The sequence below is a fragment of the Pterocles gutturalis genome, unplaced genomic scaffold, assembly GCF_000699245.1.
Source record: "Pterocles gutturalis isolate BGI_N339 unplaced genomic scaffold, ASM69924v1 scaffold1108, whole genome shotgun sequence".
In the NCBI taxonomy this organism is placed as follows: domain Eukaryota; kingdom Metazoa; phylum Chordata; class Aves; order Pterocliformes; family Pteroclidae; genus Pterocles; species Pterocles gutturalis.
The window spans coordinates 691-17842 of NW_010125129.1; the positions used below are offsets into that span (position 1 = coordinate 691).

General features: G+C 40.6%; 1 protein-coding gene across 1 annotated transcript in view; it reads left to right on the plus strand.

Moving 5' to 3' along the window:
- Positions 1–1115: 1115 nt before the first annotated feature.
- LGR4 (leucine-rich repeat containing G protein-coupled receptor 4) overlaps positions 1116–17152 on the plus strand; it is a 30586-nt gene continuing 14549 nt past the window's right edge. Inside the window, exons 1-5 of the mRNA XM_010078427.1 lie at positions 1116–1294; positions 4497–4568; positions 6164–6235; positions 16189–16404; positions 17067–17138. Coding sequence (XP_010076729.1) covers positions 1116–1294; positions 4497–4568; positions 6164–6235; positions 16189–16404; positions 17067–17138 — 611 coding nt within the window. The remainder of the gene's footprint in view (positions 1295–4496; positions 4569–6163; positions 6236–16188; positions 16405–17066; positions 17139–17152) is intronic.

Consider the following 17152-nt stretch of genomic DNA (forward strand, 5'->3'; position numbering starts at 1 on the left):
ATAAATCCGGCAATTCATTATGACATGTCAGGATTGCAGGCTGTATTTGAATTTTCAGTAAGGAAGTAAGATTACGGTCGATAGGTGGAAAAAGTAGCCAGTGTGTTGTTAACAGAGACAAGATGGACAGATGGGGTTAGGAGGATCCCAGGATGCCACCAGGAAGAAAGAAAACCACAGCAAAACCACTTTGCTTATGTGCATGAGATCTTCAGAAGGACAGGAGGAGACTTAATTCTTTGCGCAAGTAACCTGAGGTTCACCACCATCTGGGATGCAGGACAAGCACAGCAGTTTCCAAGAAGTTTGTATTGCATCCTGTCAAAATGAGAGTGATGTTTTTAATTGTTGCGGACAAAAATGTATCCCTGGGACATCCTCCCTGATTCTGGAGTGACACAAGTGATTAACTTGGCTCAGTTAACGTGTAGCGTGTTGCCAGACTCATAATTGCAGAAGTTTTAATTTCCCCGAAGAGAGGAAAACAGTCTTTGCTGGTTTCAGCAGTGTTTCAGTGCAGGGAGCTATGCTCACTGTGTGCTTGGGAATGAGATACCACAGGAGATGGTTCCTCAGCCAGGTTGTATCTTGATTTCTGCAATAACAACAAGGTGTCCTCTACATCTGGAGATCATTTACTGTGTCACTTAAAGTAATGATTAGAGGGTATTGCTCACCTACCATGTATGACTGGATAGCAGTATTCTGTCCTCTGTACATCCTACTCTGTTATCCTGCTATGCTGAAATCGATTTTGTCTATTTGAATTTGTCCAAATTTGCAGAAATTTTCTCCCATTGAAACACACTTTTTTTTTCTTCTAAAGTAAAAATAGAGGACCACAATTTTAATACTAAGCAATGACAAGGAGACTGCCAACCTAGAAGAAAGATGCTGATGTGGTCATGCATTGCAACAGTGATTCCACTGCAGAAGCCTGTATCTGTGTATCTGTATGCCTTGAGAAGTAAGAGACAGCAAATTAAGTTTTTTTGTGTCCCATAACATAGCAAGGCACTTCACAATTGTCTGTTAAATTAAATCTTTACTGCCTTTGTGGATGAATCTCTTTTATAGTCCTCTGCCTTTTGGAGAAAGAGCTCTAACTAGCGGTGATGCACCTTGACTCAGCAACGATAGGTGGACTTTGGGACGAGGTCTCTGAGGCTGTTTCCCCTCAAGAGGAAGGGAAGGATGGGTTCTCGGCTCTCAGTAGTGTCAATGCACTAAAGGCTGCCTTTAGGTGGCTTCGTAGCAGTGTGGAGTTGTCCCACCATGGGCTGGTCCCAAGCAGGTCAGTGAGTCTCGCTGCAAGGAGGTGAAGCTTTTCCTTCCTTTCTGTTGTGCTGGAGTTTGGGGCTTGGTAAAGCTGTGATTTTCCTTAGCCCGTTTACACAGTGTGTGTGAGAGAGAGAGAAGTAGAGGTGCTTTTTAAATACTTGTTTTAGACATATTTGGAAAATCTGAATGTGACTATTTCTGAGGCATGCTGGAAGGAGATAGTACGTGGGAAACCCGACTAGCTGATTTCAGTGACGTCTTAATTTATATGCTGGACGTGCGCTGTGTTATATGCTATTAATTTTTCACTTCTCTCTTTAAAATGAACTTGGTTATGTAAAGAGAAAGCTTTCCATCCTCTCAGCTGCTGCGTGCTGCAGCAGAGGGAAGCGTGTTGGGAGCAGCGTGTGATACGTCGGTCTTTGCCTGCTGGAGAGCTGCAGTTGAAACCTCCTCCCGAGCAGGCACGCTCCCCAAGGCTAGGACGTGAATGATAAATGTCTCTTTGGCAAACTGATTAGTAAAGCCTTTGCACACTTGGCTAGTTGTATCCTGTTTCCTGGAAGGGTGCCAGATGGAGGAGAAACGGAAATGTAATGGATTGCAAGGGTTTTTTTTCTTTTTTTTTAATTTTTTTTTTCTGTTGGTTGGTTGCAAAAAGGCTGAACAGGAGTTGCCTTGAGGTAGGCGAAGTCTTGCTATTTGAAGTCACTCAAACCTTGCTCTGGCTCAGCGAGCGGTATTTTGTTTCCAGTGCTCTGTAGACTGTGTTAGTGACACTCGGTGAGGTTGGGGGAGGCTATTCAATTGGATTTAGTTTAGCTTGTTTAAAACAAATCATAATCCGCAGCCTCTTGTGGGGAGGGAGAAGTTACAGCAGATGCCTGATGAGCCACACACCAGGGGACTTGCGCAGAGCTGCAAAACGTGTACCAGGGCTGCCACTTTTTGATGCATGTGGTAGGGAATCAACATCGGCTGGTAGTGTTTGAGTGCCAAAATAATTTGGTGCTGTAACCTCAGTTAAATTTTGCTTGATTGAAGGATTTCTTTTCTGATGTTTTGAACACTTTTAAAAATAAACATGTGTTTTGCAGATCACTGTCTCTCTGATGTAGAGACCCAGCATGTTTCATCAATATTTCTTTCTCTTTACAGGGAACTTCTTAGGAAATTGTTAAAAAGAAAGCCATGAAATATTGCAAACCTTCCTCCATGACCCCCCAGATAAAGTTAATACAGTTGTTTTGGGCAGCTACTGACAACAAAATGGATTTTAGGGGAAGTGTTTAGTTGCCATCTGGAATTTTTCATTCATGTTAAAAATTCAAAGTATTTGAAAAATTATGTCACAGCTCCAAAATCCTGAGGTTGTTTGCAAACAGGAGATTTCAAGAATTAAGTGTACATGCATTCTCTTTTTTTTTGTCTGGTTCCAGAGCTGTTTGGTTATACACGAGACACGTAGACAAACTTTTCTCAGCAATCAGGAGATGTGGCTTTTTTTTTTTTGGGTTTTTTTTTTTTTTGGTTGGTTGGTTGTTTTTTTTTAAAGACAGAAGGAGCTGAGATTTAAGCATGCTTGTAATGATATCAGAGCCATAGCGATGGTGACTGGGCAGTGCATGAGAATACAAGGACTAAATACCAAGGTTACTCTAACACATGGTAATAACACAGTTTTCTAAAATCCAGTAGTATCTACTGCTGCTGTCACCTTTGTGTTCGTGAGAAGCAGCCATCATCTCCTTTGGTTTACAGATAAAACCATCTGCCTTTGACAAATGGATTTGATAAACATAACTAGCATGCTCTCTATCAGGCAGCATTTTGTTAAGTCATTAATTCTGTTGCAAGCAGATTTCTGTTGGCATCAAATGCTTTGTGTAATCCCTTTTATGTAGTTAGAAATAGAGACTAAAATAAAAAAAATAATAACGCTGCTCTGTTCTGGCAAGCTGATACTTTAGTGTTGCTCTTGTTATTTCCTTCGTTTGCCTCTTTGAAAGAATATTTCCCCTTAGTGTGACTGGCTTGCTTCACAGTGCCCTGTAACAGCAGAGGTGGGTTTCGATATTCTGTAACCTTTGTTAAAACATGTAACTGTTTTTTAATTATTAACACTTACTGCATTGTGTGTAGTGTTTCTACCTGATGATTTCATTGCACAACCGTCCCCAACATTGCTTTTGCTTAGCTTGGATATGAGACCAGGTCTGAAGGCAAATAATTTGGCTGAAATGATGGTATCTTCTGGCAGCCATGGATTACCAGGTGTTCTGCATTATTGTCTTTTACCCTTAATAAAATACCTCGTGTCACAACTACTAGCAGCTCAACAAAGCTCAGACCACACAGGGTCTGCTGGTCGGGATAGAGGTAAAAAGGTTGAATTAAAAGAGGAGAGGGGAAGGGGGAAGGAGCTATTCACAAGCAGCTGTTTTGGCTGCTGTTCTGCTTTCCTGCTTTGTCTTCTGCATCATCTACTGTATTTATTACTTTTCATATCATGGTGGTTTTCACCATTTATATTAGTATCCAGCAGTCCAGATTTGAAACTGGCCACATCTTGAGAGTGAGTAGGGCTGAGGATCCTGTTCCCTTTCTCCTTCCCCCAAAACAGTTTTCTTTCCCAAAAAGTTTGTCCAAATAGCTGACCAAAAAGATGAAAGATTACTAAGGTTGCATCTTGGTAATGTCAGCCGGAATCGTGTCAGTTGTACCGCCTGGTTGCGAATATTGTCTTCACATTTGGGATTCTCCTAGAAACCCTTCCCTGCCTCGTGCTAGCATCTAGCTATTTTTATGGAACTGCACAGTTTCTTTAGAAACCACTGCATCGATTAAAAACACATGGGTACCAGAGCACATGTTTGAGCAGAGCAATGCTGAAAGCTGGAGGATCGTGTTAATAGTTGATAAATGCACTTTTCAAAACTTGTACCGTAAGAAGATTCTTTATCACTCTGGGGTGTGTTTTTTCTGACTTGTTTGGAAAAGTATATCCGTGAGGCTGAGTGCTGTGTTCTCGTCATTAAAAATGTGCAATGACTGAAGTCACTGATGCAAACTTGGAAGATCATGAGCATGGCATGATTGGATGCAAAATGCGTAATTGCTTGCAGGATTTGATGTGGCGGTGATTTTCCTTGTTAGATGATTGTAGAAGTACTGTATTTTGTGACTGAAATTATTATTGCCATTTTTTTTTCCAGGCGACTGGCTGGCAATGACCTTTCCTTTATCCATCCAAAGGCCTTGTCTGGGTTGAAAGAACTCAAAGTTCTGTAAGTAATCGCGTTTTTACAGCTTCATAGCTAGCTGTATGCTTTCTTAGTGCGCAGCCAGCCTGTTTACCAGTAGTCTGGATGAATTTTTTTCCCTTTCTCTGCTGCCCCACCCCCCCAATTACAGCTCTTCTACTTTTTTTTTTTTTAATAAAGCCTGGTGTAAGTGGTGATGATGAGCAGTGGTGAATTTGACTGAACTGTAATTACTTAATTTAATTAGAACACTTACTTCTTAAGTGTATCTTGTAGCAGAAGAATCCTAAGAAGGAAAAATTCTAAAAAGGACATGTAAAGCTTGTTGTTGTTCTCCACCCCCTAAGCTTGCTCCATCGGGTGCCTGACATTATAAGGTAATAGTAGTACTTACAGAAGTGTGAAACACATTGACCTTGGAATTGTCCTCTACCAGTAATAGAAATAATTTCCATAGTTTGGTGCTTTTTTAGATGAAAATGACTTACTATTAGAACAAAAAGTGTGAATAAAAAAGTTAGGTTTTTATGTCATGTTTCCCATATCCTGTTTTCCTTTCTGAGATAGGAGTATTCCTTTCAACTGTTTTACCATAGCCAAGGATAAAAAGAGCTTTCTGTTGCTGGGGGTTTTAAAAACCACCATCCAGAAATTGTAGCATTTATGCTGATGTAAATACTTCTAGTTGCTAGTAAGGAAATAGTTAATTAAACAGATATTTAAAAAAAAACCCGAAAACCTAGTGGAAAAGAACCCTGAGGTTGTAAAGAAAGAAGCATAAAGAAACAGCATAAGCAGGGTACAGATAAGAAAACTGCCCATCTGTGATAGTACTTAATGATGTTTCAGTGTCAAGGCTCTTGAAGGTATCTCTATCGGGATGCTCAACACTGGAGGTGACTGAAATTTTAGCGGTTCTTGAAAAATTTGGGACTTGGATATTAATTAACAATTAACTTACTGTCCAGTTGCATTTTACCTGAGTATGCACCAAAGTCTAATAATATTTTATAACGTGTGAAATCTCAGTTATTTACATTCTCTTTATAAAAGAACTCATCGTACAATAGCACATTGTCCCATAAGAGAAGTTCTTGAAAAAACCCAGTATAACTTAATTCAGCTTGGCTCTAGTTCCGTTCTGCTTCTTTTTAATGTTGTGCCCAGAGGCGCTTTGTTATGAACACACTTTGTAAATTAGATTGTTAGTGTGTTGTGTATTGATGCGGCTTTAAGAAAAATTAGAGGTTTGTGTATTTTGTAGCATGTATAGGATGATTTCACAAGAAAATAATAAAATATCACTCATTGTAGCAAATTTGTACTAGTGTGAAGTTGTTCAGCCTCTTCAGTGAGTTCCCAGGGGAATTTCAGTGTATTATGTCAGAGGTTTGTTCTCTGCAATTAATGCAGTTAGTTAATGAGTTGTAAATAAAACTGAAATTGACCATTTTCTTGTTTCATTGTTGCCTTTGGGTATCTGGTCTTGATAATCCTACATGCTTTTATGTACACTAGAAATCTGTGAAGCCCTGACAGGACCACAGACTCTTCTGTCACCATTACTGTTCATAAAGATTATTGTCAAATTCTACTTCACTAACACTGGATTTTTACAGAACCCTACAGAACAATCAGCTGAAGACTGTACCTAATGAGGCCATCAGAGGATTAAGCGGTTTACAGTCCCTGTAAGTTTTCTTACTTTGCTTTTGTTCTCGCGTTGTTCTCCCAAGTTCCACTCTTGTCTCTTTGTATACGTTTGCTTCATTCTGTAGAGTTTTGAAGTATAATCGTGTTCGGGTAATAATGTACCTGGACTTTCTGATATCGCGGTTTCAACTGGAGCAAAGTTTCCCAATTGAAGTTCACAAGGAATTTTATTTGTCATCTTTGGTGGGTTGACCCAGATCCAAACTCTTTCAAAATGCCAACGCAGGTACAAGATTTCTGTGTAAAGGCAGTGATGGTGGAGTTAAACATTTATCATCCTTCTTGCATGTCCTAAGGTGTTTCAGCAATTTTAAAATGACATGCAAAGATGAATCATGCCCAAGTCTTTTGTATCCGGAGGAGGAAAAGGGGTTTCTGGGAAGGAGTATTTATTGCTTGAGACATGCATAATATTGGTTTTACTGGAAGGTGTTGAAATCACACAGTTATGAACACCTCAGACATTATTGCTAGTTGCTCATAAGATATTTCATATGTGCTTATACTATCTCATGGCTTATTATGTTTTATAAAGCCTCTTAATCAGACCTTAATAGTTAGTTACAGCTCTCTAGGTGGTAGATGCTTATCACTGTGATGAGGAGGTGGAGGGGGGAAGGGCTTCAAAATTTTCCCTCCCATCTGCTGACCTGCAAAGAAAGAGGGCAGATTATCTGTTCCCTCTGTGCCAAAATTCAGGTTTCTGGCTTAAAATCCTGTTTCTTTCAGTGTTGCGTCAGTTTATGGAATAGTTTCGCAAAAAAAAAAAAAAGTTTTGAAAAATAGCTTTGCAAGCTATTGCACAACTCTTGCAAAGGTGCTTCCTGCATTCCCTAAACTTGGATCTTGGCCACTACCCTTCTCATAGTTGCTCCAGTATTCCCGCCTTTTCCATCTGAAGAAGCTCCAGTAAGCAGCACAGGCTGCAGATCATCCTGCTGGGGCGCGGGAACCTGTGCGGTGCAGGGACGTGCCACCTCCTGCTGCCACCATGGACCAGTTTCTGTGGGGCTGCTCCCCGCGAGGATCTCCTGCACGCCACGGCGAGTGCCGGCAGCACACAGCTTGTAGCAGGAGAGAGCAGCAAGTTCTGATACTATGAGTTGGCACAGAGTTTTCCAGGTTTTTGGATCCAAGAGCAGGACCAGAGTAGGATCCAAGATGCAGGTTTCCATTTGCAGCTGTTTTGCAAACTTAATGTCCACGTTTTCCTCTTGTTTTAGTGTGTGTGTAGAAGAGAAAATACCTTGGTCTGATGGTTGCAGTCTGCTTTGTGCTAATACCGTGCAGTGTAATAAAAATCCTTCAAATTACATGATGTGAATAACCCTTTAGTAATTATTTAAAAAAACAAAGCAAAACTCCTTCCTGGCTTCCAGCTTTTCTGTGAGGCCAAAAAATAAACTACTTTAATAAATACTTCTGTTGTCTACAAAGCATCCATTTCATTTTCGATGAATGTGCTTTTTTCTCTAGCTTACTTACAGTAATAGCTGTTCTCTAATTGAAGTTTAAAATACTAAATCTCCAGTTCCTGGTTTGATGATAATTTCATGTGCAAAAGGGAAGGGGCAAAAATAATGAATGTATAAATTAAGCCAGCATCTCTTTTTTTTTTTTAATTTAGTGTATTTTTAATATGATTGGAAAGAAGATGATGTTAGAAATGTTTTAAAAAAGCAGACATTTTAGTTATTGAAAAAAATAATGGAATGATTATGTAATATTTTATAATGTAACCAGTATAATTGCTTGACATAACAGGATTGTAATTAAAATATAATAGTAACAATTTGAAGTGTGGTGAGGTTTCCTTTTCTGGGAGCTTCGTTGTTCGTAGTCAAATAATAAACCGTATCAATTTTAGCAAGGAGAAAAAGGAGGAAATTGGGTTAATAAGTAGCTAGCTGCTTATTACTTCAGTTTCTGAGGACAACGAGATTGTTTGCAGAATTGCTGTTAGAGTGGGGAAAGCCAGTCTGGAAGTCATTGAGCATCAATATCAGAAGCTCAGAAAGATATTTCTTCCACTGAAGAATTAGGCTTTGTGTTGTCCCTCTCCTGGATCCTTGCATTGCAAGATCACCATGTAATTTGTTAGAATTGGCAGCAATTGGAGGGGAAATTGTTTTTTGAGACAAGTGCAGTGAGAACTGTAAAGCATTTTTCCTATGCAGTTTGTTTACTTCGCCAGAATGCCTTTCTGTCATTTCAGCAGATTTGGGGAAAACTTTCAGTTTATTATATCACTCGTGAAATTACAGTGTAATTATGCATATTCCCTACTAATGCAGGGAACAGCTTCTGGCAAAAGAATGTAGGACTGGTCCTCTGAATTTTGTGTGTGAGCATGAAAACATAGGTGGCGGCTTGCTGCTTTATTAACTAAAAAAAAAAAAAAAAAAGGAGGAAAAAAAAGAAGGAAAAAGAAAAGGGGAAAAAAAGCTGTTTTTTTCACAAAGGAATTTGTGTCAAAAATGTATTTAAAACTCCTGAGCTGCTGTGACCTTCTTCTAAAACAAATAACTCTTTGCAGAATATATGTTAGAAAACCTGCTTCTACCTTTTTCATATATAATCTCCGTCCAAAACTTGCAAGTTTAAACATCACTTAACTGACTCTGTTTTGGCAGTTTCCCAGTTTGCTCTAAAGTAGGCTTTAGGGGGATTTTTTCTTGGTGAAGACACAAATTACTTGCTCATAAAACTTTATAGTATATTGGTAATCACTTGGTTTGCAACTCCTGTAGAACTCTCCAATTTCTCTCTTAATGTGCTCCAACTTCTAGCTGCGTAGGAAGATGGTTGCCACACTGTATGTATTAACAAGCCTGGCAAACATACCTGGGTGGAAATAAAGAAGATGGTTACAGGAGCTTCATGATCTCTAATGTTTATATTATAGCTGACGAGGAGCCAGCCTGGTTCAGAATACTAAAGGACAGCTCTTTATTTTCTGTTTATGTTGGATATTTTCCCAGCTCTGGCCTCCAAAAGAGAGTTAGAATAGAGTCCTTCTTTATGGAGGTGAAATTTAGCAAAACAGAAGAGTTTTACTGAATGGAAACTCACCATCTAGCACCCCAAAGAAGTTTATCTGGCAGGATGTATTCTCACGTTGCGAGGTGCGGTGACATCTGGGACTGTGGGACTGCACTACCGAGACAGAAAACACAAGTTGCCCAGCTTGTGTCCATGGCTCTTGGTAGCAGAAAAACCTGACAAATGAGCTTCATGAACATGAACAGTTGTCTGAATGTATTTCAATTGCTGCAAAGTATCAACAGTGTATTTTTGTTATCACAAGGTAGTGAAGGTGGCATACTCTAGATCTGGAGATGGTGTTGGTGAGGTTTATTGGTGATGCAAGGGGCATACAGAGAGCCAGAAGCAGTGGTGTGCTGCTCTGCAGCATGTGCAGAGCCTGAAAGGACCGGGAAGACATTTCAGAGGATCACTTCTTCAAGTCCCTTATGGCATGTTGGACTGCGGTGACTTATTTTGGTAACGCTGCATATCCTGAGCTTTGACCCAGAATGCGGAGGTTTGTAAAATGGTTAGTGGACATTTGCCATCAAATCCAGGAGTCATTCCTGAAATCTTATCAATAGCTGCTAATGCATCGGACATGATTTATTATAATTGCAGCTCAGGAATCACCGAGCTACTGTCCTTGCACATGTGTGCACATGCCCGCACGCAGGGAATATTGGAGCATTCTGCAGCAACGGTTCAAAGCGCTGCAGCTATGCTGTTACGCCAGATTCCCAAATGGTGGGTACTGGGACCATGCCAGGGTGGTACTCGACTACGATAGCTCCCGCCTTTCTCTTTGTGTGGGTGTTCTCCCCAGCTGCAGGGTAGTGTCTCCGTGCGTGTGGTCAGCAGTCGTGTTCTGCGGTACCCGGTAGCCATTCTGACTCGCAAGCCTGGTCTGCTCGCAGCCTCTGCTGTGGGATCAGAACCAGTTTTGCAGTCTGCCTTCCTGTCTGCAGAGGCTGGAGCAGGTTTGAGGCAGGATTGAGGCAGGAGGCACGGAAGGGCTGAACTGGGATGGGATTAGATTTTCTGGGAGCGGGAACTGGTTTGGCCTGGGAAGGAAAGACTGGGGTCCTAGTGTGGGCTTGAGAGAAATGAAAGCAGGATCTTGCTTTGCAGAGTAAAGATGGATGGTACAAGGGTGGGGACAGAGTTGATAATTTTGTGATTCTGGATTAGAGAGTTTCGAAGGACAAGGATAGTCTTGTCTGGGAGGCTGGGGAACATGTTCATAAGTTCAGCAGTGTTAGTGTGGTTTTATATGTGTTATGCACCTTTGACAGTGGCAGGTGGTTTGTCAGCTGAACAACTTTTAATGGCTTGTCTTCAGAGGTTTTTTAGTTCCTTACTTTGCTGTTATTAAAGGGTTAAAGGGGAACAGTCCTCAAGTGAGTCTGTGATAAGCTCCAGGATTAAACTATCAGAATGGGAAAGGAAGAAACTAATACACATTTTCTTTTTAATCTGCAAAAATAATACAAACTTAAATATGCTGAATATGCTTTTTCTCCCTTGCATTTTTTTTTTTAGAGTAAAGAATGTATAGGAGCTCTCCTGAGCATGCTTGACTGTGCTGAAAAACCTTTAAATATGCATCAGTTTAAATATACTGCTTCGTGAACTTTACATACTTGCTGACTGACAAGAATGTCATTTTTCTATGCCATGTTCACCTTCAGAAGCTGTTCTGGTTTTCTTGAAAGTGAGCTATGGGTATTTCTTGTGAGCTTCAGGAATCTCTGGGATTTCTGTAGCTTTTTTTTTTTTTTTTTCTCTTTTTTCTTTTGACCTGTCTGGGCTTGCTTAAGAAATTGCTAATTCCTTAAAAATCAGGAAATTATTTATAAAGGGAGTGATCAGAAACTTAACTGGGATGTTGGAATTTACACAACGTGGGTAAATATCAGCTGAATCCTCTATGGGTAATGCAGCAAACTTTGTACGATCTTGCGACTGGTACCATCTCAAACATTTACATGGAGCAAACGGATGCGCTGGCACATCAGTACTGGTGGCTGAAACAGCTTTGGAATGTATCATTAGTTTCTGAGAGCTGCTGTAAATTTGTCTTTGAATAAAGCAAATCCTTGTATTGATGTTCTAAGGTACAGAGAGACACCGCTTGATACAGTGAGCAAACGCGCCGAGTATTGTAAAGTACCTCTGTTAACATGATGGGTTTATTGCCTCGCATTGTGGCAGAATTTCCTAGGTACCAGCCTTATCAGTACTCAACTTCAAAACCTAAAAATGTACTCCAGTGTTATTTGAGTGATTTGTTTGTGGTTTGTGAAGGAGCACTTTAAAGAGCAAAGTTCTTCGATGATTGCCATTGAGCAGAAGTGGTTTAACACAAGAGCTGGGAGTGATTTTCCTTTTATTAACGTCAATGTTAAACTCCTGCTATTAGTACAAGGCTGTTAGAATTTCCCAGTCACTGAAGCCTGAAAGGCTGAATGTGCTCACAAATGAGACCTGGTGAGGCTGGGACACTAGCTACAAATAAATCCGCCATGGTCTCCTCTTCCCAGGCAAATCGTGTTAGAGTGAGGATTGACCATAAAGTCCCTGGAGACACTACGGGATGAGAGCAAAACACAGGGGTTTGGGTTTGTTTTTTTTTTTGTGACCAGATCTCCCACTCGCGTTCCTTCTCCCTCAGGACCAGCTGGGACCATGCAAAGCTGCAGGTTTGGCAGCCTGGCTGCATGGCTGAGGGATGCTCTGCCTTTTCTTCCCCAGCTCTGGCGCGGAGGCACCCTTGCTGCCTAGCATCTGGTGGCTTTGGGAGGATGGGAAAAGAATAAACCAGAGAGGCAGCACCGGAGGGGCTGGGCAGCCGGAGGAGATGTGTGAGTGTGATTGTGCAGGGATCCCACGAGGGATGCGGCTGTAGGGCACCTGCCCTGAGCAGTGCTGCTGGCCAGCCCAAACCCGGCCATGAGTGTCCTTTCCTTTTGCCCTTTTTAATGCTGTAAGTAGACTCTGCACCCAGTAACAGGGCTCCTGTGCCTGCTTTTGTGTGAGTGCCTGGCACAGCGGTTTCTGCTGCAGCTCCGTGTGGTACAGGGGAGGAGGGGGCTTGGCTGGCTCCTGGGACATCCCGAGGAGACACTGAGGAGATTTGGTGATTTTTATTTTTTTTTTCTTAAGCTCCCAATGCTCCAGAAATGAAAAAAAATTGTCAATGTTTTTTCCTGACCCCTCAATGTATTAAAAAATCTGAATGCCATGCCATGTGATGCCACCTCCCAGGTATCTGCTCTCCACACACTAGCGTTCTCCTGTCGGGCATGGACTAAGATTTGTAGTGAAAAACTTTATGAAAAGTTGAAATACACTGGAGTTGGAATAGTATTTTTGTGTGTGTTTATATTACTATATATATATTAAAAAGATCCTATATATGCGTGTTAGACTTTGGAACTTCTATTCATTTGAATTGAGGTAGGAGTTCATACTAGTTTTACAGTTTCCTTAGAGCTGAGTTAATTGTTTGAAGACCTTAAAGTTGCTATGTTCTTTACTTGTTCTAACAATATGTCAAAGACTGATATAAGAGCTGCTGAATGAACAGGTTTCTGTCATCCTCCTGCTCTTTCTTCTTCTGCAGTTGGAGTTTGTGTGAGGAGGGAACCTGACAGGTAATAAAAGTGAAGATGACAGCTCTGCAAGTGAACTCTGAATTTATGGACTAAAATGTAGAGGTGTCTCACAAGCCAGTGCCTATAGGGAAGCTGGAATTGGAGTAGCTTCTGAAAGATGAGGGAATTTGAGTACGTACTGCAAGCTCTAATTTACAAAGCATAGTCATATCTTTAACACTTTAATGGAAAAGGACAGTCTTTGTAAAAGTTCAGTCCAAGCGAAAAATGTGACTTGTACTTTGCTAGTTATTGGAGGCAGTGAATATTCCCTTTTCCCATCTTAAAGAAAAGGTGTGCTCCTTAGTTGTAACATTTTGTGGAAGCTGTCAAATATTTTAGGTTGCTTTTCAGTTGTTTCACAAAGTACTCCAATATGTGCATTTCACATTAAATAGAAGTGTTTCAGCTGTGTTTTGTGCATTGAACATAATGTGGATAAGCTTTGACTGGAAGAGGGAAAAAAAAAGAAAAAAGGACTGTGGCACATCAGGCTTGGACTAAGAGGCACGAAGGAGCACAAAAAATGTGGATGAGACAGAAATGGCTGAATTAGTTAAAAATAAGGCTTGAGGTGTGACAACCAAGAACAGAAAACCAGCACCAATAAATATTTTTTGTGTAATAGTAGTGCCCACTTTAGGCCTATGCCACATAGGCATGGACAGGTAGTCATAAGGATGGAGGCCTGCCTCTCGACTATGCTGCTTCTCTTTAAAAAAAAAAAAGTGGGGGTGGTCAGGGAGAAAGTAGTTGAAGAGGAGACTTAGATATGTTTATTCCACTGGAAAATAATTCTTTTGATCTTCAGGGAGGTGTGTGAATTTAGGAGAGAGAAGAAAGACAGGTAATTTCTAGTTGTTTTGTTTTGTTGGGTTTTTTTTTTTTTTTTCTAAAGTAGAGCCGCAGGCTTTTTTCCTTCCCCCCCTTATTTTTTTTTCTTTATTATCATCAGACATTTAATTTCTCTGAAACGTTCCAGTCTCAGTGCAGCCTAAAAGCATTCAAACAGAGTAGTGTACACACCTGTCAGACCATGGGGCGAATGATAAGGGGATGCCAGTATATGAACCATAGGAATTAGCTCTTTGATGTATAGCTTTAGAGCTAATGGCACCTCACTCCGTTTAGGAGAGAGCCTTTGACTGCAGACAGTTTAAGTTCCCACTTGTATTGGGATATTTGTTGCTTTACTTGATGTATTTTTTGACTTTATTACATTAAAATTCAGGTGCTGACTTTCTCCCCCTAATAATTTGAAATATTTAAACCATGTACATCACAGCAACAAAACTTTCACAGAAATAGATTGAGCACATTTATTCTTGATCAAGTATGTCTTTTCCCTTTGAATTGAACACCTCCTTTAAGTGTTGGGGTACAGAGGCACTTTAAGCTGTCGTGACTGTGCCCAAGAACAAATGTAGTGCAGTCCCTTGGTCCACTCTGCCAGCCCAGAGAGGGATGGGATGGATGGCTGGAGGCAACGACTTCTTAAACTAACCCAGCTGGACTGTCAAGAGCATGTCTGATCATGGCTTGAGAAACACAGGGAATGCTTAATATAACTCGAAACCTGTACTGATTTGTATCGTAATGAACATCGATGCAAATGGAGGAGCTTGTGAGCGTTTTGTCTCCCCAGATAGCAGCATACATACCGTGGCTGGTACACCACTCATTGCAAAGCAGTTATGCAAGGTGTTCTCTTCCGTGTTTGCAGCGGAGTCACCACTGCTCAGCTGTGTGTTGAGCTAGACAAGACAGCCTCTGGGCCAGAGGACAGTCAAACATTGCCTGTTGCTCTCAGCCCTGTGCTAGCTTGGGTCTGTTACAGTCCGGTTTTTTCATCTCCTGGGCTGTCGCTGCTGACCTCTCCTCTCATTGCCTTAGGAAGAATAGAACTTTTTTAATGTTTTGCTTCTTCCTGGGTCATCCCTTGACACGCTGCCCATTCCTGGGGCTTCCATGTGTGTAAATCCAAGCTCAGTCTTTTAGTATGGGTGGTGTTCCACTTTTGTCCCCAATGCATCTGGTTGCATGGTGTAGTGTTAACAAACCTGAACTGGTCCCTGCCTGTGCCTTTTGCCTGCCCTGGTTGCCAGTGGTGCTATCCAAGTAACTACACTGCTGGTGTAGGAAGATGAAAAAACAAATTGGTTCAGAGTGTATTGCAAGAGTAAAAAGCACATGTCATTTTGCGTGAGTTTCTGTTGTTGCTGCCAAAGCCATCAGACAAGGAGTTGCAGTATCAGGTTTGTCAGTTGTCATGGGTAAGGATTCTGGATGAGGCTCTGACAGTAACATCTGCGCCTCCTGTCATAAGGGCTTCACATCTGGAGTCGGAGTGGAGGACGTGCGTTTTAGCCTCCTAGGTTTCCAGGTGTGAAGTTCTTTTTTTTTTGATGCTTTGAAACCTGAAGAAGCCGTGAAACCCAATAGTGTAGGTGAGCCGGTAACTGTAGCAGAAGTAATTGTCACACGTGGTTTGACTTTCTGTATGAAAGATAGCTAAGCTGCTTTCCACGTGTGTTACCACTGCCAATATTTGCGATTGGAGTTAATTTGGGGAAAAAGTGTGATGGCAAATCCAATAACGCACAGTAGTCAGCAGTGCTAATGTGCTATTTTGCACTGCTTTGTGGAGCATGCTGGAAGGGATCAGGTGTAAGAGTGAAAGAAATTTCTAAGTTTTAGTTGATGATACAGTGTTTTCTTTCCCAGGATGATCCATAACGCCAACTTCATTCAAGAACTGGTCTTACTAATCTTCTCTAAAGTAGTTGCTTAAGGGGTACGGCAGTACCACAAAAAACCCCATATAACAGTATATGATGCTATTGACAACGTAGCTGTAGGAATAATCCATTCAAATGGGTAAATGCCTCTGCATTTGATATAATATCAAGCTACCATTTTAAAGACTTATTCCAGTATTAGCAGCTGGGAGGCGGCTATATAGTTACCAATTCACTTTGTTAAGGTGATTATAAGCATATGATTTGTTAAAATGTTCTATTAAAAATGTCTGAGAATAAATTTTTATGAAGCTTTCTTTTATGGGCTCTTCGTTTGCCTTCAAAGGATGTTCATGCATCATTCAGTAGACCTTTAAACTTTCCAGTATTACTTCAGTAAAGCATATTTAAGCTTAAAAAAATATTCAGGAGTAATAGGACTTGAATTGAAATTTTTACTTGTCTGTAGTTTGTGAATTTACTATGTGAATTCTTTTTGTTTTAATGTAGGCGCTTAGATGCTAACCACATTACTGCCATACCAGAAGACAGTTTTGAGGGTCTGGTGCAGTTGCGTCACCTTTGGTTGGATGACAACAGTTTGACAGAAGTTCCCATCTACCCGCTCAGCAATCTCCCCTCTCTGCAGGCGTTGACGCTGGCTCTCAACAAAATAACACACATTCCTGACTATGCATTTACAAACCTTTCAAGTCTTGTTGTTCTGTGAGTACTTGTAACTGTATTTCATAGGTCACTTTAATTCTCTCCTCAGTTAAGGTTTTGATTAATCCAGGGTAGCACTGAAAATGGTGTTTTGCTGTGGTTTAGCTCAGTTGTCTAGTAACAGCCTATACCAGCAACACGAGATGATAACATAAATACTAGAAAACCTGCTGAAGAGTTGCTAAAGACTTTCTCCTAAACAGAAAGTTAAATGGGCCATGGATAATGCGACTGACATGTATTTTCCTGACATCTCATTTTAGTAATTAATATTTCAAACCAATGGTTGTCAGGAAAAACTTTCAGAGACATTAGAAGAAGAAAATATTATCTGCCACAAACCTGTTTCTGTTTAGTCTTAAGTGTCTCCAAGGATGAATATGAAAAATTAGTTTGATTTATATGTTTATATCATATTTTTATCACCCTTCTGGATAGCTGGTAAATGTTTAAAATAGGTTATCTTGACTGTGGGCAATCCCATATCAGGATTAAATATTTCTGTCTGGAAGTGAAAGTCATTCTTCTACATAATCCACCCCATGCGAAGTTTTTTTCTAAACTATTTAACTGTCTTGATTTCATAGAAATATCTGCTAATTTGTTAACTTATATGAAATCATCCACTGGTTTTGATACTTGTTTTGGTTTTGTTTTTTTAGACATCTTCATAATAATAAAATAAAAACTATAGGAAAACACTGTTTTGATGGACTAGACAACCTTGAAACCTTGTAAGTATGCTTCT